The 21801-nt window shown below is 58.8% G+C and overlaps 2 protein-coding genes across 3 annotated transcripts; both read right to left on the bottom strand.

The window, feature by feature from the left end:
- Nucleotides 1–405: 405 nt before the first annotated feature.
- On the bottom strand, nucleotides 406–6232 carry PLAAT4 (phospholipase A and acyltransferase 4). The gene is made up of 4 exons (XM_037052983.1): nucleotides 6194–6232; nucleotides 4098–4206; nucleotides 2003–2271; nucleotides 406–696 (listed from the first exon to the last, which is right to left on the bottom strand). The coding sequence occupies exons 1-4, from the start codon at nucleotides 6203–6205 to the stop codon at nucleotides 619–621; spliced, it is 468 nt and encodes a 155-aa protein (XP_036908878.1). The 5' UTR covers nucleotides 6206–6232; the 3' UTR covers nucleotides 406–618.
- Nucleotides 6233–12054: 5822 nt separating this feature from the next.
- LGALS12 (galectin 12) lies at nucleotides 12055–21466 on the bottom strand. 2 transcript variants are annotated; one of them, XM_037052980.1, is made up of 9 exons: nucleotides 20950–21466; nucleotides 19215–19303; nucleotides 18904–19117; nucleotides 18029–18148; nucleotides 17401–17439; nucleotides 16746–16772; nucleotides 16042–16130; nucleotides 12956–13106; nucleotides 12055–12577 (listed from the first exon to the last, which is right to left on the bottom strand). In XM_037052980.1, the coding sequence occupies exons 1-9, from the start codon at nucleotides 21016–21018 to the stop codon at nucleotides 12431–12433; spliced, it is 945 nt and encodes a 314-aa protein (XP_036908875.1). In that variant the 5' UTR covers nucleotides 21019–21466; the 3' UTR covers nucleotides 12055–12430. The 2 variants fall into 2 exon arrangements, with proteins under 2 accessions (XP_036908875.1, XP_036908877.1); XM_037052982.1 differs by having other exon boundaries at nucleotides 21088–21466.
- Between the last annotated feature and the right edge of the window lie 335 nt (nucleotides 21467–21801).

Here is a 21801-nt window from a genome sequence, read left to right as displayed (position 1 = left end):
GGGAGGGCACTGGGGGAGGGGCCCGCCTTGGGAGGGGCCCCGAGTACCAGAGATCCGGACTCCAGGGAGGCGGGAGGAGGAGAATCTCCTGGTGGGCGTTTTGCCCCCTGAGAGTAGAAGGACTGAGGCCCAACGGGAACAAGGGTGGGTGTGCACAGAACCACACCAACGGTCCTCTGAGCTCCTGAGCAGACAGCACAGGGGTAGGGGTCCCCCACCTGCTGTCTCACCGGACCCTCAGGCTGTCACGGTGACTCAGACCCTGGCCCATCTTGGAGAGGAGGACCTGAGGCCTGGGAGTGAGGAGCGTCACCCAGGGCCACATGGCCAGAGCTTGCTGGTGTCCCCAACAGGCGCTGAACTGCTTCCTGTCTGGTTTAGAAGTCTACACAACACACAGTGGAATTCCTTTGTGAAGGGAAAGACAGATACATTTATTCATTCTAGGTCTTGCTACAATTTTTCCATCCTTAGGTCAGTGGGAGGGAAAGTGAGGGACAGAACTGGGCGCTGCCTGAGAGCCAGGGTCAGGGAGATGGCAGAGGTGGGGACGGTCGGCTGCACAGCAATGTCGAAGGAGGATTCTGTGGCTTCTTCAGGCTGTCACTGGTTTGGGGATCAGTTCCTCATTGCAGAATATGCAAGAGTAACAACCAGGCCTAAGGCTCCAGTCAACATCATGAAGGCGTTTTGAATCTGAAAGTAAGCAGCCCGGGTCATAGTTCACAGCCAGTCCAGGCAGGTCCTCACTCCCACCCAAGGGGCTGGAGGCCAGACCCCCTCTCCTGCCTCCCCACGGGCCTGGCCTCTCAGTTCCCCTCCTGCAGGCAAGCCCAGGGTCCTCTTCCATGGGGATGCTGGCTGTGTCCCTGTGGCCCCATTCCCTGAGAAACAGACATTCTGACCACTTCTCAGTGGTGCGCTTGTCTGGATTTGTCCCGACAACTGGCAGGATGGGCTGATGGAGTCCTTTGTGTGCACTCCCTGGGGGAGGCCATGTGTTTCCGACCTGGGTGGGTGGGGAAGAGGCTTTGTGCCTGGGGTCCTGGGGCCAGGGCTCGGGGGGTCAAGGTGGGAATGGCTTTGTGGTCTGGGCTCTCTCTGGGGCCACACCCTGCACGGGGACGCTTGTGGCAGAAGCTTGGGAAACCATGGCTACGCTGTGGACTGTTCACAAGTACATCCTGGAAACTTCTATCTCCAGCCCCCCTCAGCCTCGAACTCCAGACTCACAAGTCCATCTGCTGCTCAACATGTCCACCTGGACGTCCGACTGGCCACACACACCCCACCTCAGCGTCGAGCCCTTACCTCCCTGCACACCTGCCCCTCCAGCAACCCCCCCCCAGGTCCCCACCCACCCAGTCACGGGGGGCCCCCCCGCCTGGGGCTCTGTGGTTCAGCAGTGAAGAGCAGGGCAACTGGGGTTTGAATTCCGCTCCTGCCCCTCACTAGCTGTGTGTTTTGGGACAACACTCTGGGAAGAGGGGGAGGGAGAGGGGTTAAAGCTGTGCCTTGGCCTGACATAAACGTGTCCTTTAGCTTTAATGTGTCCTTAAACGTGGGCCCACTGACCAGGCACCTCCTGCCCCAGTGCCCTCTGGGGCCTTAGGGGAGCTGGCCTGCCATGGTGCTGGGTGGGCCCTGATGTTCCCTGACCACACACAGGGGCCCTGGGGGCTGCCTTTAGGGGTATCTTACAGGTGAAGGTCCCTATAGGGACAGAGTTGGCCAGAGCCCCAGAGGTCCTCCAACTACCTCTTCTCCTGCACATGGGGAAACTGAGGCCTAGAGAGGAGGTGACCTTGTCCAAAGACCTTGAGAGGATAAGATGCAGGTCCGAGAATGGCTCTCAGATATCCTGCCTCCGTGCCAGAGGGGACCACCCAGAGCCTGCTTTTGCATCATTCAGGGCAACTATGCCCTCTGGGTGCACAGCCCGGTTGCCCCACCTGAAGCACACCTCCAAGAGGGAAAGGGACCACCCCCGAGAGGGTCTTACCTGCTGGCATCTGGGCTCACCATATCTCAGTTTTGTGACAAAGTGCTCACAATTTTTCCTGGTAATATCATACTCCACCTTCTTGCCAATCATCCTCTTGGCAGAACGGAGAATCTCCTTCACGGGCAGAGGGTTCAGCTCCTTGTCCAACTTGTTGTTGACTCGGTATGCGCAGTCCCCCACCACGTCGGTCAGCAGCTCCCTTTTCACCTCCGCCATATTGCACAGAACGGAGCCGACACTGGAGATGCCTGCCCCCGGGTACTCACCTGGAATCAGAGACCCTAGGATCAGGCGCTGCAAGGGGTGGGGGACCACTGGGTGGGGGAAGGGAGGGTGGGACCAGAGAGAAGGGTGGAGGGAACCCACTACTGAGCTTCTGACGTCTGTCCCTCCGCACACGTGACTGAGGGACGCGTGGATTTTGCTCTTTTGATTTAACAAGCTGTGGTATTTTTCATGGTGTTAATGTTGGGGTGGCCAGTGGCTGCCTTGTGTTCCGAGACGTGAATGGTCCCCGTCTAGCTGACCAACCCCCTCCGCTAATGAGCATATTAGCTGTGCCCAGCTCAGCCACTGTGAACAGTGATCAGAAACCATGTTTGTTCTTTGTTTGTCTCGGTGCCCTTGTGTATTTCCCAAAGAGGTCAAGCCGTTGTAGTGCCCACCGTGTTTGACCAAACACTGCATCAGTCCCGTGCCCTACCCTTCCTATTCACCCGATCTCGCCCCAAGCAACTTTTTTTGTTTCCCTGGGTGAAAAAAGTCCTAAAAGTGAAGTGTTTTGCTGATGTGGAAGAAGCGAAACCAAAAAATGGCAGACGCACTAAAAGGCATCAAAGTCAACCAGTCAAAACAGGTCCGAGCCGTGGAAGGAACGTCTCCACGGTCGTACTGCAAAGAGAGTCCTTTCAGGGTGACTGAAGTTGAAACATGCAAGAATAAATACACCTTTTCTATAAACAAATTCTGATGTTTTGGACCAACCCTCGTATAATCAATGTTGGACCCGAGGCACATTCTCACGTTCCGGACGGCGCAGTGGCCAGTGGAGAGGCCCACACCAGAGCCGCCAGCTGACGGGGCCCCCATTCCACCCCACTGGGTCCGGGTGTCGTGCTCTGGGGGGAACCAGTGCACCCAGAGACTGAGCGCACTCAGTTTACGGTTCCATCTGCAGGCCAGCTGTTCACACTGAGAGCCCCTCCCTTAAGAACCCCCCCCCCACACACACACGTGCAGGCCCAGCCAGGACCCCAGAGGCTGCAGCCAGGCTCTCTGCTCCAAGCCCCCGAAGTGCCGTCCTGATTAGAGGGTTGCATTCACTAGTTTCCATCCATTCAGACATTGTTACGACTCTGTCAGGGTAGATGAGAACTTGCAGAAGATGGACAAGATGCAAAGATTATTCTGACAACAGATTCTGTCTGGTGACAATGCCAGCGCTTGGTGTCCAAGGGTAGGGTGACATTGCTCTGTGGGACATGGAGCACTGGCCCTCAGTCAGCAGTCTTACTTCAGCATCTGTCTGTCGGGGACAACACGCACACCTGTCCCACACTCCCCTTTGGCCTGGCGGGCCGTCCTGCTGCCCCTGCTCTGCAGGAGTTAAAGAAAGCGCTCAGGCGCACTCACCTGTGTCTGTAACGGAATTGTCTTAGTGATATGTCACCGCGAGAGCTGCTTCTGTTCAGGACAATTAAGTCCACACTCAGGACGCCCTTTCTGTGAAATCACGTGGGCGCCCAGGACAGAGCACTGAGGAACCTTCCCCTTTATGGGACCACAGACACTCAGAGCCTTTGCTGGTCTAAGTGGCAACGACCCCCGCTTGCCTAGGTAACCAGGCACCGAGCTGGAGAGCCCCTGGTGCCGAAGCAGCCGGCTGCAGAAGGGCGCCCCCGAAACCTTTTCCCCTGATGAGTCAGGCCCTGTGTGGGACCCGCTGGGGAGACTCAGAGGGACATGGATGTATGGTGAGCCCACCCACTGCTCAGGGAGAAACCAACTCAGGTTTCCCATGGTGGCATTTGGCTTTGAGTTATTCTCATCATGTTAATGAAACTTTTGAAAATTGTACTTTCACAGTCCTTACATGGAGGAGCCAGATGGACCACGTAGCCATCTCCCACATAGAGTGCCCAGTGCTGGTAGCCAAGACGGAAAATCTCGATCAGGTCTCCAGGACTGCATTTGCTGCTCGACTGCAAGAGAAAATGCCGGGAAGGTAGAGACAGATTTCCAGGCACCAGCAAAGGCCCTCCCCGCTGAACTGACGCTTGGCCTGAACTGGTGCTCGTCACCTGGTGAGAGTGCGTGGTGCACCCGTTTGCGCTGGTTAAGAGACTGAGGCTCAGAGAGGTGGAGGGAGTGCACAGAGCACCTGGGGGGAAAGCAGCTGCACTTGGTCTCCTCTGCCGTGCGTCTTCCAGTCCCCTGTGTCCCTGCCTCCCTCCCCTTCGACGTCTCCTTCCTGGGCCTCAATGCACTGCCCAGGGAGTGGCAGCTTCCTGATTGGAGAATATTTCAGTTCTACTCTCCTCCTCTGCTTGACCTCAGCAAACAGCAGCCCCTCCACAGCCCTCACCCCGGGATGCCCGATGTGAGGCCAGTGGTCAGCTTCCCTTTGCCCTCCTTCAATGTCGATACCCAATAACCGATGTTGACCTTGGAAGTTTCTCCTGAATTCGTGTCCTCGTTCATGTCCTCACAACTGACTTGGATTAGGTGCCCCCAGTTCCCCATTATGTGACTCTCAGGTTCTCCTGAGCAGGCCCCTTACCTCCTGTCCCTACCCCTCCACCTCCAGTCTCCCCAAGACCCACTATGGCCTTCCCACAGGGCCCTTCTGGAAATGACCTTTCTCTGGCCGCAGGGCTCAGGCTGGCCCACCGGCAGCTCTCAGGCCCCTCATGCCGACCCTTCCTGACCCCCTGGGCCTCCCAGCCCTGTGCCCCCCAGGCCACTGAAGGACTTGCCTTCCCCCCACAGAGCCCACACACCCCTCTGCCTGCGCATCTGCTTCTCTGTCCTCCTCTCCACCTGCCCCACCCCCACGCCTCCTCTCCCCCCATCAGACGGACGTTCCTTCTCTGACAGCAGCTCTGAAGTCCCCAGCCTGGCTCAGCTGATACTGTCTGGGTCCCCAGGCCCTAGGGACCTGCGCCTCTCCCCACAAGGACCATGTGGCACTGTGGGTCCCTCTGCCTGTCACACCCCTCTGGGCTTTGAGCTCCACTCAGGGAGACCCCTGTGTGCTGGTCCCTCCCTCCCTGCATCTGCAGGGTCCCCCCAGGGGCCTGGTTTGCAGTAGGAGAGAAGGAAGTGTGTGAGGAGGAGGAGAGCTGGGTGGTCAGAGGGGCCAGGAGTTCCCAGCTCCTCCTCTCTGTGCACCAGGGCAGGGCGGGCCCAGCGCCCGCTCCATCTGGGGAGCAGGAGGGGATTTTTCACTCTGAATCTAATGTGTACCTAACGCAAGGCCGGGGCACTGTCCAGAGTAGCAGGGGACAGATGAAGGTGAGCTTGGGCCCTGTCTGGGTAAGAAAAGGGTTACCCAGGGAATCGCCAGTTTCGTTTTCCTCCCAATGCAGCCCCTCCCCCAGAGCAGGGATGCAGACGGACAGGCTCTGGAATGTGGGGTGCGCCTTCCCAGAATCCCCTCATTTGCAGGAACAGCCCCAGTCCAGCGGCTCCTTCTCACCTAAACACACTCGGAGCTTGGCCTGCCCCTCCCGGGGAGTGCGTGAGTCTGGACCCCAGGGCTGATGGGAGGGGAGCCGCGCACTCAGCACACTAAAATCCGAGTGCTGGCCAGCAGGCAGGTCAAGTTGCGTTGGAGCAAACGGGAGAGAGCGTGGGGCTGAGAGGGCAGGGACCTGCAGCAGCAGCAGCTGAGGCAGACAGGCCAGGGATTCGCTTACTTCCCAGGTCCCCCCCATCAGCCCAGATACCCACATATCCCCCCAGTTGGGGGCCCCAGGTCCCCGCACAGTGCCAGATGAAGAGACAATGCTCATTTGCCTGAAGACCTCACAGTCCTGCCAGAAAAGAGACTTTGAAACAGCATAGTTTTCTCTAAAAGCCTCCCAAGATGTGCTCTGGAGTTCACAGGCCGGGAGCACAGGCGGCGCCCTCGCAGGAGGGGAGCTGCCCACCGGCCAGAGCAGCTGACAGAAAGGTGCAGGGACTTACCCGGGAGGCCATGGCGCTGTGCGGTGTGTGGTGTGCAGTGTGCGGTGTGTGCAGTGTGCGGTGTCCTGCTGGCCGGACGGTTTTATATGGAAGCTGAGAATTCTACTTTCACTTTTCTTATGATACTAAGAATAACTGAATACTAAATAGGTTTAATATTTTTTAAATGATGGGATTCCAGGAAAAGAGGAAGGAAGGGAGAGAGACAGAGGGAGAGGGGGAAGCAGGGCTTTGTCTTCCACATCATTGCCGCTCCTAAGTTGCTCCTGGTGTGTATCCCGACTGGGGTCAAACTGGCAACCGCGGTGCCTCAGGTGGACGCTCTAACCAATGTGCTACTTAGCCAGGACCAACCATGCTTTAAAGGGAGACTCGGGATTTCTCGGAAGGGACAGGCCCATGATCACTTACCTCAAACCGTGGGATCTCTGGGGCTTGAAAGCCGCAGTACAACGTGCCCAGGCCCTGCACAAGTGTCCCGATATCAGGAAGGGGAGGCAGTAAGTAGGGCACAGAGCTGTCCACCCCCGGGTGCCACATAGGCCCGGTCTCGTAGCAACTCCAGGAAGCACAGGAGATGTGGGGCAGGCCCGTCAGGTGCTGTACTCCACGGGGAAGCTTGCAGACAGTGGGTGCCTTGGCCTCGGGGGGGGGGGGCCAGGAGCTCCTGGCCCTTAGGAGGCATGTGGCTGTGAGAAGGAGAACTCATCTAGAAGGGCCTTCAGCAGCCTGGACCAGGAAGATGGAGGCAGGTGACTCAGGGTCAGCTCAGCAGCACCCCAAGGCCACCAATGACCCAGGCCCTCTTCTCTCTTGCTGCTCCTGAGTCTTCGCTGATGCTCTGCATGGTCCAGAGGCCTGCAGCAGCCTCCAACACCACCGGCAGCAAAGAACGAGGCCAACCCGCGCACCCCCTGGATCTGCAGGAGACGCCCCTTGTGCCGAATAACATCAGGAACTTGGTTGACTGGGAGAAGGTGGTGATGGGAGACTGGCTGGTCAGGCGACCACTAAGTACCATCTGTCTCCTAATCTACCATGACAGAATCTGGTTCTTTATGAGGATTGGGCTAGTCTGATTGCTTGCAATAAATCCACAGACCAGGTGGGTTAAACAATGGAAATGTATTTTCTCACAGTTCCAAAGGCCGGAAGTCTGAGTTCAAGGTGTTGGCAAGGTCAGAGTCTGTGTGTGCGTGCAGACAGCCATGGTCTCATGAAGTCCCACATGGCCTTCTCTCAGTGCACACACAAGGAGTGAGCGCACGCTCTCTGATGTCTTCTCATACAAGGGCACAAATCCACTGCGATGCTGAGGGTGACCCAGGACCCAGGACCCAGGACCCAGGGTGTGAGTGAACCCCTGGCCTGTCCGCCTCAGCTGTTGCAGCAGGTGGGTGCCTTCTCAGCCCCAGTCTGTTCTCTCTCCTCTTTCCTCCAAGACATCAGTCCTGCTTGATAACACGCACTTGAATTTGACACGCTGACTGGACAGCTGCCCTCCTGTCAGCTCCGGGGTCCAGACTCACACACGTCCCCAGGAGGGGCAGGCCGAGCTCCGGGAAAAGGGGCCGCTGGACTCGGGCAATTCCGGGAAGGTGCGCTGCACACTCCAGAGCACTTCCTCTTCCTCCCTGCTCCTGGGGAAGAGGTTTGTTTCAGCCAAAAACATTTCAGGCTTTTCCCTGGGTAACCCTTTTCTTACCCAGACAGGGTCCAAGCTCACCTTCGTCTGTCCCCTGCTACTGTGGACAGTGCCCTGACCTTGCCTTAAGTAGACATTAGATTCAGAGTGAAAAATCCCCCCTGTTCCCCAGATGGAGCCGGTGCTGGGCCCACCCTGCCCTGGTGCACAGAGAGGAGGAGCTGGGAACTCCTGGCCCCTCTGACCGCCCAACTTTACTTTTCTTCACTCAGTTCCTTCCCTCCGCCTGCAAACCAGACCCCTGGAGGCACGCTGGAGATGCAGGGAGGGAGGGACCAGCACACAGGGACCTCCCTGACTGGAGCTCAAAGCCCAGAGGGGTGGGACAGGCACAGGGACTGCAGTGCCATGTGGTCCTTGTGGGGAGAGGTGCAGGTCCCCAGGGCCTGGGGATCCAGCGAGTGTCAGCTGAGCCAGGCTGGGGACTTCAGAGCTGCTGTCAGAGGAGGAACGTCCGTCTGATGGGGGGAGAGGAGGCGTGGGGGTGGGGCAGGTGGGGGGGGCAGAGAGAAGCCGATGCGCAGATGTGCATGCGGAGGAGCAGAAGTGTGAGGGAGCCGTGTGGCGGGAAGGGAAGTCCTGCAGTGGCCTGGGGGGAGGGCACTGGGAGGTCACAGGGGTCAGAAAGCTTAGGCACAAGGCGGCTGGGAGCTGCCCCAGGCCAGCCGGTGCCCGAGTTAAACAGGTAGAAAACACGTTACCTAAAATTGCTCCATCGAGTCGACCCTTCCAGGACCGTGGCAGTGGACAATAAGCAGCTATAACTCGGTGGTTCAGGAACTACTCTGATTTCCTCTAAATTCCCTTTTTTGGGTTTCGAGCGAAACCACCCGCACAGACAGCAGCTCCGTACGTGGTTCGGAACGTCCCTTTGTGCGACCCACAGTGAGTACCGGGCAATTCCAGAGCACGTCACGTCACCAAGGTCTGCCCACACCGTAGCTGTGTTCCAAATGCAGCCCCGACTCCTGCCCTGGAGGGCCCACCGGTGGGTGGGAGGCTGATGGGCGGAGCAGGGAGGGGAAGGGGGACGGTGGGATGGGGTTGACCGGTGAGAGACGTGGGCGGAGGAAAGACCCGGCTCGGACTTTTCGCACCCGTGACAAGACAGGCAGATGGTCACCTTCTCGGAATCCTGGCTCCTGCACCTGACAGAGGGGCCATGGCGCCCTTTCCTCAGGATGTCAGGTGGGTGGGAGGGCTGATGGCAGGTGTCCACCCTACTGCTGACAGCTGTGCAGCCCCACAACACTGTGGTCCTGGGCCCAGCTGGCAATTGAATAAGATCCCTTGAATCTGCCTCCGTCACGGCATCAGCTCTGAGGGCGTTTGAGTCCGGAAGGGCTTCGTGGAGGGGGCCTGATGGGGCCACAGGCACCACAGTCAGGGGTGTTTGGTTGGAGGGCCCATCTGAGATGCAGAAGGTGATGAAGACCCACTTTCCACTGTTGCTCGGAATGGAGCCGGTGCTGAGACACTGGAAAGATGCTGCCCCAGGTGGTCCCACAAGAACATACATGCAGAAACGTGGTCATGTGTGCTTGAATATTCGTGTACTCAGCAGGCATGTTCCTTGGACCCTCCCGTCTCCCGTGTCTTCTGTGGGTGGGGTGCTTTTCCTCGGTCCCGGTCCCCAGTGCCCACACAAAGGGGATTCTGTGAGAGTGACCCCAGTGTCCTCGTGTGACAAGGGCTCACATCCCTTCTTTCCCAGGAAATGAGGAAGCTTCAGGGTTGCTCCTTCCCTCAAAGAAGCCACTTTCTGGGGGGTGGAAGGGCTCAAGTTCATGGGCCTCTGACTGTTCTCATGCAGGCCAGCCAAATGCCCTACCTGGACACTCGGCAGACGTTGCTCGGCCTGGCTATGGGCAGCAGGCCATCCACGTGGGAGACGGAAATGTGGTTCCCTTGGCCGGGCAAGTAGGGAAGGTTTTCTGTGTGAATATCTGCCCCGGCGTTAGAAGCATGGAGAATTGCACGCTGAACTGTGACACTGTGTTCTTCCTACAAGGCACCTTCAGTTCTTTGGGAATTAAAGCTTGACCTCTGTTCTCTATCAGATTGAATGTGTTGTACATTGAGCTACATTTTTTTTTTTTTTTTTTTTTGGTNGAATGTGTTGTACATTGAGCTACATTTTTTTTTTTTTTTTTTTGGTAAACACTCTCACGAGTCCCAAACAGGACTTATTTGCAAAAGGTCCACGCCGTGTCAGCCTGGCTCCACGGACTGAGCGGAGCCTGCGGAGTGTGAGTCCTGGCCCCACCACGTCTCGGGTGAGACATTGCTTGGGCTCCCGGAAGCTCAGGAGACAGCCCCACACAGCGGGGAAGTGTGACAGGTCCACCCTGGCATGGGCGGGCACAAAGGAGGGGGTGAAGGGGAGCCCTCTCCTGAACAGTCCGACGGCAGAGTGGCAGAGTGGGAGGCTGGAATCACTGAATCGTCCACACAGTGAGAGGGGAAAGAAAACAGGAGGCAGTGACCACCAAAAGGTCACCCACGGGTGGCCTGTCCTTCTTCCCTGTTCCTTTCACACGACACCGACACCCTCCCAACTTGAGAGTCTACCTGTCTGGGATTCCCAGGGACATTCTTAAGCGACCTGGTCAACAGCCCCCTGGACTAGNAGCCACTTACTGGGGGGTGGAAGGGCTCAAGTTCATGGGCCTCTGACTGTTCTCATGCAGGCCAGCCAAATGCCCTACCTGGACACTCGGCAGATGTTGCTCGGCCTGGCTATGGGCAGCAGGCCATCCACGTGGGAGACGGAAATGTGGTTCCCTTGGCCGGGCAAGTAGGGAAGGTTTTCTGTGTGAATATCTGCCCCCGCGTTAGAAGCATGGAGAATCGCACGCTGAACTGTGACACTGTGTTCTTCCTACAAGGCACCTTCAGTTCTTTGGGAATTAAAGCTTGACCTCTGTTCTCTATCAGATTGAATGTGTTGTACATTGAGCTACATTTTTTTTCTTTTTTGGTAAACACTCTCGCGAGTCCCAAACAGGACTTATTTGCAAAAGGTCCACGCCGTGTCAGCCTGGCTCCACGGACTGAGCGGAGCCTGCGGAGTGTGAGTCCTGGCCCCACCACGTCTCGGGTGAGACACTGCTTGGACTCCCGGAAGCTCAGGAGACAGCCCCACACAGCGGGGAAGTGTGACAGGTCCACCCTGGCATGGGTGGGCGCAAAGGAGGGGGTGAAGGGGAGCCCTCTCCTGAACAGTCCGACAGCAGAGTGGCAGAGTGGGAGGCTGGAATCACTGAGTCGTCCACACAGTGAGAGGGGAAAGAAAACAGGAGGCAGTGACCACCAAAAGGTCACCCACGGGTGGCCTGTCCTTCTTCCCTGTTCCTTTCGCACGACACCGACACCCTCCCAACTTGAGAGTCTACCTGTCTGGGATTCCCAGGGACATTCTTAAGCGACCTGGTCAACAGCCCCCTGGACTAGGGCACAGTCCCCAGCCTGCGGGTGAGAGCTTCCATTCCGTGACATTATTAAACGGATGGAGGAGACCTGTGAGCATCGGTGACACTCTGTCGCTGATCTGTGATGTTGTCCCCACGGCCTTTGATGCCCTATTTTCTAAGGTTCTGCTTGTGCTGGGGGGAAGAGCGTTGGCAACATCTGTGGGGCCAACGCATTATTTCTCACAATACCTGTCAGAGCCGCCATTTATGGAGTCCCACTTGGGCACGAGGTGGTCGAGCCATTTCAGCTCCTGAATTCTCAGAGCCACCCGGAGAGGCTGATGCTGGTGTTCACACCCTTCTGATTGAGCGTTCTGAATTTGCCCAAACCCGTGAAATCTGAGCCTGGAGAGGGGTCAGGACTTGAACCCAGGTTGGGTTTTCTCCTCCTGGGTCAGGCTGTGTGCTTTGGGAACCGGACTCACAAGGACCGTCTCGGGGACCCCCGAGCCAGTGTACCGACCAGGAGACGCAGGAGCTGCTTCCGGCTCCGGGTCCACAGACCAGCTCTGTGACAGCTGACGAGTACTTTGCTGCTCTGTCACAGGGTTCATCCTCTTTCCGTCTACATCACGGGGTTCCAGTGAGGACGAAATGTGTGGGAAAGTGCCGGAAAGCAGAGCCGCGCAAATGACGCTGATGTCCTGGGCACAGAGGGAGGATGACAGGGACGACCCTGAAGGGGCACGGGGCCACCCCCGACCTGGACCGTTTTCTCCAAGACTGTTAGATGACAGTGACACGAACGTCTGAATTCTCTAAGACACTTTATTTTGTGTGTCTTTGTTATCTTACAAAACTGCCTCCTCGTCCAGGCCCTGGAAGAAGACAGGGCCCGCCCCTGGGGCCCCGTTGGGGGGCGCTCCAGAGCTGGAGGAGTCTGCACACCCTGGGCCTTCCCTCCGCCGTGGGGCCCAAAGCCCCGTGGACTCTGCCTCAGGGCTCCAGAGGGGAGCCCGGCCTGACACGGTGGGGACAGGCGGACACTTTAATGAGGGGCAGGAGGCCAGACCGTGGGCCCTGGGTGTGGGCTGGCCCTCCCCTCATCTGGGTCCCTCCTCAGTGGTGCACGCAGTACAGCTGGATACTGCCACTGACGCGAAGCTCCCGCAGCCCCTCCAGGGCCTGCTGGCCCAGCGCGGTGGCCCCCAGGGCCTGCCCATTGAGTGCCAGCTTCAGCCCTCCCTCTTGGCACAGGAGCAGCACCTGTGGAAGGAGGGGGGGGAGGGGGGCGCGGCAGGCTTCCAGATGGAGCTCCGCCTGCTCCCGATGGCCCACCCTGCAGGCCCCTCCTCCCTCGCTTGGGCCCAGCTTGTCCCCAGTCCTCCCACAGGGAACCAAGCAGGGTTGGACCTCAGTCCCACCATGTGCAGCAAGCGTTGCTTCCCTTGGAGGGGAGCTTCTCTACCCTGGGCGCACACTGGAGTCATGGGGGGTGGGGTGGTCAGTAACGCTAGTGCCAGGGCCACTCTGGGCAGGGCACCGCTGGCCCCAGGGTGGAGGTTCAGAGCCCTGCAGGAAGGTCCCGCTGAGGACGTCCCCGCCCCCCATGGTCCTGGATGGGGTGCTTGGGCCCTGACCCACCTCAAAGAATCGCTGGGGGTAGAATAGGAAGGGGGCGGAGATCAGCCTCTTCTGTCCCCAGGGTGAGACCCAAGCCAGTGTTCTGTCCGCAAAGGAAGCCCTGAGTGTCACAGGAGCCCGAGCGGCCTCGTCCAGCAGGCGCACTGTGAGACTGCAGGGAGGGGGAGGAAGTAGACAGGCGCAGGTTCCGGACCCCCAGGTCATGTCTCCCCACTCCTCTGGGCTGTGGCCGCTGGGGCCTGAGGGGAGGGATGGGGTGTGGGGGTCGGGGGGGTAGATTGTGGCTGGAAGTTTGGCAGATTCCACCCCCACAATCCAGCTCTTGGACACCTGACAGCTCAGAGAGGAAGGCCCTGCCACTCCCTGGCTGCAGGACCACAGGGAGCAAACGACCATGCCCACGCCTCAGTTTCCCCTCCTTAAAACGGGGATAATTATAACGGGAGCAACGGGTAATGTTTACTGTGCACCACGGAGCAACGGGTAATGTTTACTGTGCACCACGCGCCAGCATTGTCTTAGGTGTTTTGCAGACAGCATGGGGGTTAGGGCGAGGCCACCTGGGCTCAACCCTGGCTCCGCTGCTTCCTAGCCCTGTGACCTTGGGCAAGTCAACGTCTCTGTGCCTCAGTTTCCTCATCTGTAATGTGGGAATAACTACGGTGCTGTACCTGCCTCTGGGGCTGCAATGAGCATCCAATGAGTTAACACGGTTAACGCCTCCTGTTAGAACAGCAGCTGGTATACAACAAGCCCTCAAATCACACTGATTGCTTAAAAAAACGTACTACAAACACCATACGTACCTCTCAAGGCCAGTGATGGGAGTGAAGGAGGTAATGTTTGTGACATTTAGCAAGTACCTGGCCCACACTAGGTGTTTACAGATGCAAATGATTTGCTTCTCTGGACTCCTCCCGGAAACCCTGGGCCTGAGATCCATCCGCTCAGTTCGCGGAGGACAGGACGTTAAAGCACATCCTCTGTTACCGGTAAGAGTTAGGGCTTCAGGTGGAGTGTGAACCGGGACTCAGGACCCCAGGTTCGGGGGTCCTTCTGCAGCCTGGCTCCTGCCTCTCTGATAGGCAGCCAGATTCTGTTTCATGTCCAGGGGGCTTCCAGAGTCACTTTGTTTGAAACAACAGCCCAGAAGCTGTTGACTGAGCCCTGGGCGGGAGGTGAGTGAGTGGGGAGGAGACGCAGGTTCAGGTGGGTGGGGAGGAGCAGGGTGGGGGGCAAAGGCCCAGGAAGGCCTGCCCTGCTGGGTCTTTCAGGGGACTCCTTTCTGGTCCTCTGTTCCAGGAAGAGGCTCTCTCCACTTCCAGCTGGGGGAGGGGCCAGCAAGAGCTCAAGGCTGGGCAGAAGTCTGGGAGGCAGGGACCCTGGAGAGCGCTCACGGCCTGAAGTCTCCAGCCCCAGGCCAAGCCCCCTTCCCAGGCTCCTCCCCAGAAAAGGTTTTGTCTTTCCATTGGCCTGAGGACTCCTGGAGGCCTCAGGGTCCCCCTCCCTGGCCTGGTCCAGTGCAGCCCTGGGCTGGGTAACGGATTCCCCCTGAGGCCCCCAGAAGCTGGGCCGGAGCTCCGTGGGGCCACAGCCAAACCCTGCTACCTTCAGTGCTTGGGGAAAGGGTTAGAGGAGAAGGACGATTTTTTGTGCACATGCACCGGAGCCCTCAGATTCTCGTCCCATTTGTCCAGTTCAAGCCACAGTTGCTTTTTGAAAATGACAGTGGCGGTGGAGGCAGCTGCATTTCTTGCAAGTCTCGATGACGGTGACCCACGGCCGGACTGGCCTGTAGAAATGGTCTGGCTGGGCCACACTACCCTTCGACGTTAAAGTCACACCCTATTCAACAATTGAGAGAGTTTATAGAAAAGATGGCTTCTAGCTTCTCTTTAAAAATCACCGGGTCTGTTGTGACTGGCTCTATGGAAATATTCTTTCCACTTCCCCAGCTCCCCCACTGGGTGCCTCACTGTTCACTGACCTGTCAGGCCTCTGAGGGCACAAGAATCCATGGGCCTCACGAAAGAGCAGTTATATCGCTTGCTGTGTCATTGATAACCGTGTGGCTTTGAGCTAGGATATGAACCTGCCTCATGTCCCCAAGCTTTTTGGTGGCCAGGGGAAGGTGTCCTTTATCGCTGGGAACCATTTTACTCTCTCTGTAGGGTTAGAATTATGTCTTCCCTTCTTTTTTTCCTCCTGATGGGGCAACTCGAGACTCCTGACTCAGAGATGCAGTGGCTTGCCTGAGGCCACGCAGTTTATAAAAGGTAAAATCAGGAATCCAACCCAGTCGCGTCTGGCTTTGGGGGTTGCGCCTGCCTCAGAATTCAGGTGACGGCAGGGCAGGAGCTTAGAGACAGAGAGGACAAGTAATGGCTTGAGCAACAGTGACCTCAGCAGAGGTCAAAGCCAGGCAGGCGATGTGGCCCAGAAGCCATGAAATCCAATGTCATTCCAGAAAGATGAAAAGAGGAGGGAAGGAGAGAAGGAGGGAGGGAGGGAGAGAGGGGGGAGGGAGGCAAAGAAAAAGAAGCAAAAAAATAAAAAAAGATAAGACCCTTGTCTAACTGGCTTTGAACCACAGGTTTGGGAAACTGAGCGGGAGCACCCCCCTGGGGGAGAAGTTAGGCAGCGTCTGTTGTATGCTGGGTGACTGTGTCCCTCCAAGTCCCCACTTGCCAGCACCAGGCCTCCTCTGGGGCCACCTGGATGTGCTTCCTAAACTCTGCACTGTGTCACCGTTAGAGGTCACATCCTCTGTCGGGGTCTCAGTCCCAACTCCGCTTTCAAAGGCCTTTCCTGAGGGCCCTGGGACAGCCGGACCAGATTTGCGGGCATGGATGATACCCCGGATTGGGGCTGCTGGGGCCTTGAAGGTAGGATGAGCCCTGGTCCCCAACCCAGCCCGCCTTTTACAAGCTCTGCCACCTGAGCAGCTTACTCCTCCTCTCTGCTCCTCTTGTCTCCTCAGCTGTAAACGGGGCAGTAAATGGTGGCTTTGGGGACGGAAGAGGCAATGTGCACAAAGCTGGCGCCTGGCGCAGACAGGCTGGGCCCTCCGTCCCATGCACACTTACTCCTTGGGCTCCGGCAGGACCAGCCCCCGCAGCACGATGACCTGTCCTGGCCAGAGACCCCGGGGGAGGGGGTGTGAGCAGGGCACCTCCTGAAGGAACAGGGAGATGAGGGAGAGGTTGACCCACAGAAGGGCTCAGGGAGGCTGCTGTCCCTAGGGACAGCCTTGTGCGCCACTCTCAGGGGGTGGGGGATGGCGGCCCTGCAGCAGGTAAGTCTCTGCCTCTCCGCCTGCAGGGGGTGGGGCTGAGAGGGGTGTGGGCGGTACGCAGCTCTCTTCATTTATTAACACCCCCCTGCACTCTGCCCCCTGGCCTCTCCAGGCTGCGTGCAATCAGTGCCCCTCTGTGCTGTGAGCACCGTGTATGTCCCCCGTCCTGCATGCCGAACTGTAGGGGCCTGTTCATTGGTGCACCTTCCCACCAGCCTGTGAGCAACTGGGGCCCTGGGGACTGACTTGTCCCTCCATCCTAGAGCCTGACACTGACCCTGGCACAGAAGAGTATCAAAGAACTGAGTGCAGACTAAGTGAAGAAGAGGCCAATGAAGCTAGAGCTTCAGCCTGCAGCTGCTGGTCCACCCACAACCTGTGCTTTGCAATGAAGGGAAGGAAAACCCTGATGCCAGGAGTAACCCCACCAGGTGGGGGTGCCTCTGACCCGTGTTGGGGCTCCACCTGCTCCAGAATGAAGGGGAGGTCACTCACCAGCCCAGGGCTCCCTGGCAGGAAAGGCTGTCAGGGAAGAGGGGTGCAGACGTCATATGGTGTTGGCTCAATGAAAGGGGACATCTTGATACTGTCATTATTAGACCTTGGGCACCTCTGGGTTTGTCTCTCAGAGGCAATGCAGGCGAATGATGGGAGCCCCTCTGGGGTCCTCCTGAATTCAGAAGGACACCAGCTCTGGAAAATGCGGAAGAGCTGGCCCGAGGGCCTGTCATTCACTCACCGTGTGGCCTTGGGCAAGTGCCTGAGTCTCATGTCCCCTTCTGCCCTGCAGGCCAACCCCAGCTTCCTCATGGGGCTGTTCGGGAATGGAAAGCTCCCACCTACAGGGACCCCCTGATAGGAATACTGGGCCTGCCCCTTCAGGGCGGCCACTCTCTCCTCCTCGTCCCTGCCACCCCTCTTCCAAAGCAAGAGACCAGACAAGCTGGGACAGGCAATCCAGGCTGTCCAGGGACCACGGCAGAGCCCGCCATGTCCTTGGCAACCGTGCCATGAGGGAGGGGCAGCTGGGCCTGTGCTAGGGGAACAGCAGCCCAGCCAGCGAGGGGCAGGTCACGTGGGGGGAGGGAGAACCAGGGGCTCAGCTCCTACATCTGGGTCAAGGGGCCCACCTTGCTCCCGAGAGACTCACGTGCCCAACTGGATACTCGCTGCTGCCCTCTGAAAATGGCTGTAGGGAAAGAGAACGAGCAACAGCAGGATTCAGGGTGGCTGCAGGCCCCGGGGGCCACTCATCCGGCCTTGGCCTGCCCTGCCTGTGCTCGAATGCTGGCAGAGGTCACCTCGGCCTAGAGAGCTCCTCATTCTCCTGTTGGCCTCGTCGGTGGTCCTCACGCCTGGCACTGTGAACACTGTGACCTCGCTCTGCCTGCGAGGTCCACCTCACTGAAGCAGCATCTGTGTGGGGCCTGGAAGCTGGCATCTCTATAAGCTCCTCACGTGGAAGTGACTCTGCCAGCCCCTTGTCTGGGCCCCAGGGCGCTACGTCTCCAAGTGACACCTCCTGGCCATTGCTCCTCCCTCCAGACCGACCCCACACCCAGGCTCTCTGGGGTCTGCCCCAGGCTCGTGGGCCCCTCCTATGTCACCTTCTCTTCCCCTCGCCCCACTCATATCCAGCACCTCAACGGAAACCCTCTACCTCAGCCATAACTGGTGTGACAGGGCTTGTCTGGGGCAGGAGCGGGGCCCGGGCCAGTCCAGGTGTCAGAGGAAGTTGGAGGCCACTGCCGCCCAGTCTGGGCCCAAAGGGAACTTACGTTGATGTTCAGGAACCCAACAGCCTTCACCGTGATGTCCCCAAATATGCCCAGGGTGTCCACACGGGACAGCGGGAGCCGGTAGCGGTAGTGGAGAAAGTGCTGTCCGTTCACGCTCACCTGGAGACACACAGGGGCCCCCTCAACTCAGCTCACGGTTGTTGATTCATGCCAGGCATCGGTGAGTTCTCTTACCTGGAATCCCCCTCATTTACCTTCATCCCAGCTTTCCGAGGCAGGTATATCTTGCAGGCGAGACTACGGGGCTGGCAGGTGACAGGGCTGGCAGGTGGCCGAGTGGGCCTTGGAACCAAGGTACCTTTCAGGCCCCCTCTGCCCCTGACAGCACCTCCCCCCGGTGTGGCCCTGCATTTCACCCCCACAGACCTGCCAGCGGCCTCAGCATCTTCCCGTCCACAGGTGAGGAAACCGAGGCTCTGGAGGCTGTGCAGACTCCTATTCCATGGTCTCTCCCTCCACTGCTGGCTCCCACCAGCTCCCTCCCCCTGGAGACATCCGAAGACCCCCTCATCTTTCTGGCAGGAGTCACATCAGTGGCAAAGGCCTTGAGGTCAAGTTCTCTCTCCCTGCACCCTGCTCCCTGAGCTGTGAGACGGGAGAAGAAAAGTACCTTCCTCTGTGGTTGTCGGGAGGACCCCATGAGCTGATGTTTAAGGGCTCAGAATAGTGCTGGGCATACGCAGGCGCCCTAGAGGCACCGGGACTGTGGCCGCGGCCCCCTCCCTGGGGCCAGGCCCCACAGAGCTGCCTTGCTGTTGTGTGGATCAGGCCCCACGGGCCCAGGGCAGCTCCGTGGTCCACTCAGCACTCGACCCCTCCCACAAGTTCTAGATGCCCGATGCCCCCGGGATCACCTTCATTTCCTCATTTCCAAAGAGGAAGAGGATGAGGAAGCTGCCTCCTCTCTGCAGAGCCAGGTGGGGCCACCGGGCCTCGGTTTGCCAGCACCCGTGGTGCAGGGTGTTGCAGATGACATGGGGCTTGGTGGTGTGGAAGCGCGGGTTAAAGTGGATGGCGATATCTGGCCGGGGATGCAGGCTGCAGCCGCACTGGAAGTCCACCTGGAACCTGGTGGGAGGGTAGGCTTGCCGAGGGCACTTCCGGTCAGAGACCCCGGAATTCCCAGCTCTGTGCCTCTGGGGCTGAGCCCCAGCACCCCCCTTACCTGCGTGCATCTAGAGGGACCTCTCCCTGCAACATGACCATCTTGCCTGCGCGTAAGCCACCAAAAATTGTTGTGACATAGGGAACCACCTGGACAAAGAGAGAAACCCATCCTTACAGGGGCGGGGGGAAGGCCAAGGGACCCCTCTATCCGAGGGGTGGGGAGGGAAGAAGAACAGGAGAGCTCGGTCCTCCTGCTCCGCACAGAAAAAGTCCTATGGGGAAATACTAGTTTTCCCTGAGATGACGTCTCTGTCTAGTCCCCTTTCCTGGACCTTCACATGCCAAAGCCACCTGTGCCCCGGGGAAGCCAAGGTCAGCTCCACTGCCTGTTGGAGTGCCACCCCAGCCCCCGTCCCCAGCGAGGCTCACTGTCCACTGGATGCCACCCTAGCCTCCAAAGTCTGCTGTCCGGGCTTCCTGAAGACTGCACACTGGCCGGCAGCCAGGATGTGGGAGGCAGAAGGGTGGACGAGTTGGGACCTGCCAGAGACCCCTGCTGTGGGCGCCTGGAGAGATGCCTACCTCACAGTGGCCTGCCCAGCTTCCCAGGCTCCCCTTGCCCTGCACAGAAGTCCCCTGGCCTTCTTAAAGCACAGCACACACTTTTGCAACTTCCTGCCTTCTCTGGGGCTATTTCCTCTGCTCTCCCTACGCCCTGTGAAATCAGACTTGACTTTTCAGGCTCCTGACATCTTCTCAAACACCACGCACTCTGGTGCCTGAATTCTCTCTCCCTTCCCCACGATCCGGACCCCTTGGCTGGCTGGCTGGCTTCCGGGGAGGCGTGTGGCAAGCTGTCCACACCGTGGGGCACAAGGCCTTGAAAGCGGGAGCCTTGTCTCTCCCTGCTGTAGGCTCAGTGCTGTAGGCACAGGTGGGCTCTGAACAGGTGTCTGTGGGATGAATGTAAACTCGCAGCAGGTGCACATCGGGCAGTGTCACCAGACCAGCTGCCTTCCCGTGGTGTTCTCCCCTCCCAACAGCCTTCCGAAGCCCATGTCACCTAGAACGAGCCGAGACCCAGCCACACTCTCTCCAAGGGGGAGCTGCAGCCTGAAGACCAAGGAGGAATTGGAACCCGGGCAGCTGCTTTGCCCCATCACTCAGGCGCCTGGGGAGGTGCAGAGGTCCAGACGCCAGGGCACCCACAGCTCAGCTGTGCCCAGCATCGCAGTCCCTCCCACTGAGCAGGTGCAACTCGTGCTCAGAAGAGGGCCAAGCAGAGAGCGAGTGATAACCAGTGCTCGTCGGGGGGCAGGGAGGAGGGTGTAGCTTAGCCCCGGGGCAGCTGGCTAGGCTCTGCAGACTCTGCGTGGGCACTGAGCAGGGGGAGGAAGACGGGAAGCCCTGCCCCACCCCTGGGCCAGAAGTACCCACCTGTCTGCCTTCTGGGCTGGAGGTGAGACTGCCCTTCCTAGGTGCTCAGTGTCCCCACCACTTCCCCCAGATCCTCCCGGTCACCCACGTGCAGCAGGGGCACAGCCCTGTGTCTCCAGGATCTACTACTTCCCAAGCAAGGACCCTGGGAGCCCAGCTGTCACTCACACTCAAGTGAGAATTAGCTGGTCAGCGCTTTGATAAGCTCAGGGGCACCTTTCCCAAGCCTGAGGGCAGATACTGGGCACGCTGGACACAAGGCCAAGGGCCCCTCCGCCCACCACCCGGGAGTCGGGCCCCAGTGGGAAGGAAGACGCCCGAGTCCTGGGGGTCTCCAGACCCGAGTGGCTGCTCACCGGGTGGAAGGCTGGTGGCTGCAGGATGAAGGTGTCAGGAAGCGGGTCCAGTTTTTCTCCAGGTGACATGGGGGGTGGGGCGTCTCTTGAGGAGCTGCTGATCCTGATCCAGGGCCCTGCCCCACTGGGCTGACTCACCTCTCCTGGCTAGGGCCCTCAGTGCCTGGGGCAGCTTTTCCAGCTGTTGGTCCCAGTGCCGCGTGGAGCCTGCCTGGGAGAGCGAGGTCTGGCACACCCCAGCTCTCGGTCCACCGCAGCACTGGGGCTGAGGCAGAAACCCATGTCCCAGGGATGGGAAACTCTCCCGAACCAACCAACCAACCAACCAGCCCCTCTGGGTCTAAAGCACACAGCTGGCTGTCACAGGGGCTGGATGGCAGGTGTGGGGTGTGGGCAGAGGCTGGCTCTGAGGGGGCCAGGGAAGGTTTCTGGTTTCTGGGGCTGCCCTCTGAGCCCTCCTCGGTCAGAGGCAGGCGTGGTGGCCCCGCCCTCAGCTTCCCAGACACCTTTGGCTGGCTTCCCATTCTCTCCTCCCGTCCTGTACCCTCCCTCAGAAGAGTTTCATCTCTCCCTCATTTCCTTGCCCTTTTCCCCACTCTTCTCAGTTTTGTAAGTTTTCTAGTTCCCTGGGGCTCCATTTCAGCACCAGCTGGGAATGCCAGGGTCCAGCTGGTGTCACAAGAAAGTGGGGTAGAGGGAAGTGAGAAAAGGGTAGGAAGAGAGGAAAGCCCGCTTAGGCTCAGGAAAGGCAGCAAGGTACAGTGGTGGGGGGTGTGGACGGAGATGCACCCAAGGAGGCCTGGGTTCTTGCTCAGCCTCGGTTCTAAGATGCTCTGTGCCCTGGGACAAGTC

This window comes from Sturnira hondurensis, unplaced genomic scaffold (genome assembly GCF_014824575.4).
Source record: "Sturnira hondurensis isolate 20B ecotype Veracruz unplaced genomic scaffold, ASM1482457v3 Scaffold0007797, whole genome shotgun sequence".
Taxonomy (NCBI): Eukaryota; Metazoa; Chordata; class Mammalia; order Chiroptera; family Phyllostomidae; genus Sturnira; species Sturnira hondurensis.
Note: the sequence above shows the minus strand (reverse complement) of the source record. Positions and strands in the feature narration are given on the sequence as shown.

Bases quoted from the DNA above. Each gene is read 5' to 3' on its own strand.
- LGALS12 (XM_037052980.1), bottom strand. From the start codon at position 21,018: ATGTCACCTGGAGAAAAACTGGACCCGCTTCCTGACACCTTCATCCTG. The intron at 19,118-19,214 runs GTAAGGGGGGTG...CCCTCCCACCAG, and splicing joins GTCCCTCTAGATGCACGCAG to GTTCCAGGTGGACTTCCAGT. The intron at 17,440-18,028 runs GTAAGTTCCCTT...CTTTCCCTACAG, and splicing joins TTGGGTTCCTGAACATCAAC to CCATTTTCAGAGGGCAGCAG.
- PLAAT4 (XM_037052983.1), bottom strand. The intron at 2,272-4,097 runs GTAAGGACTGTG...CTCTGATTCCAG, and splicing joins GGTCCATCTGGCTCCTCCAT to GTGAGTACCCGGGGGCAGGC. The intron at 697-2,002 runs GTAAGACCCTCT...GCTTACTTTCAG, and splicing joins GTGAGCCCAGATGCCAGCAG to ATTCAAAACGCCTTCATGAT.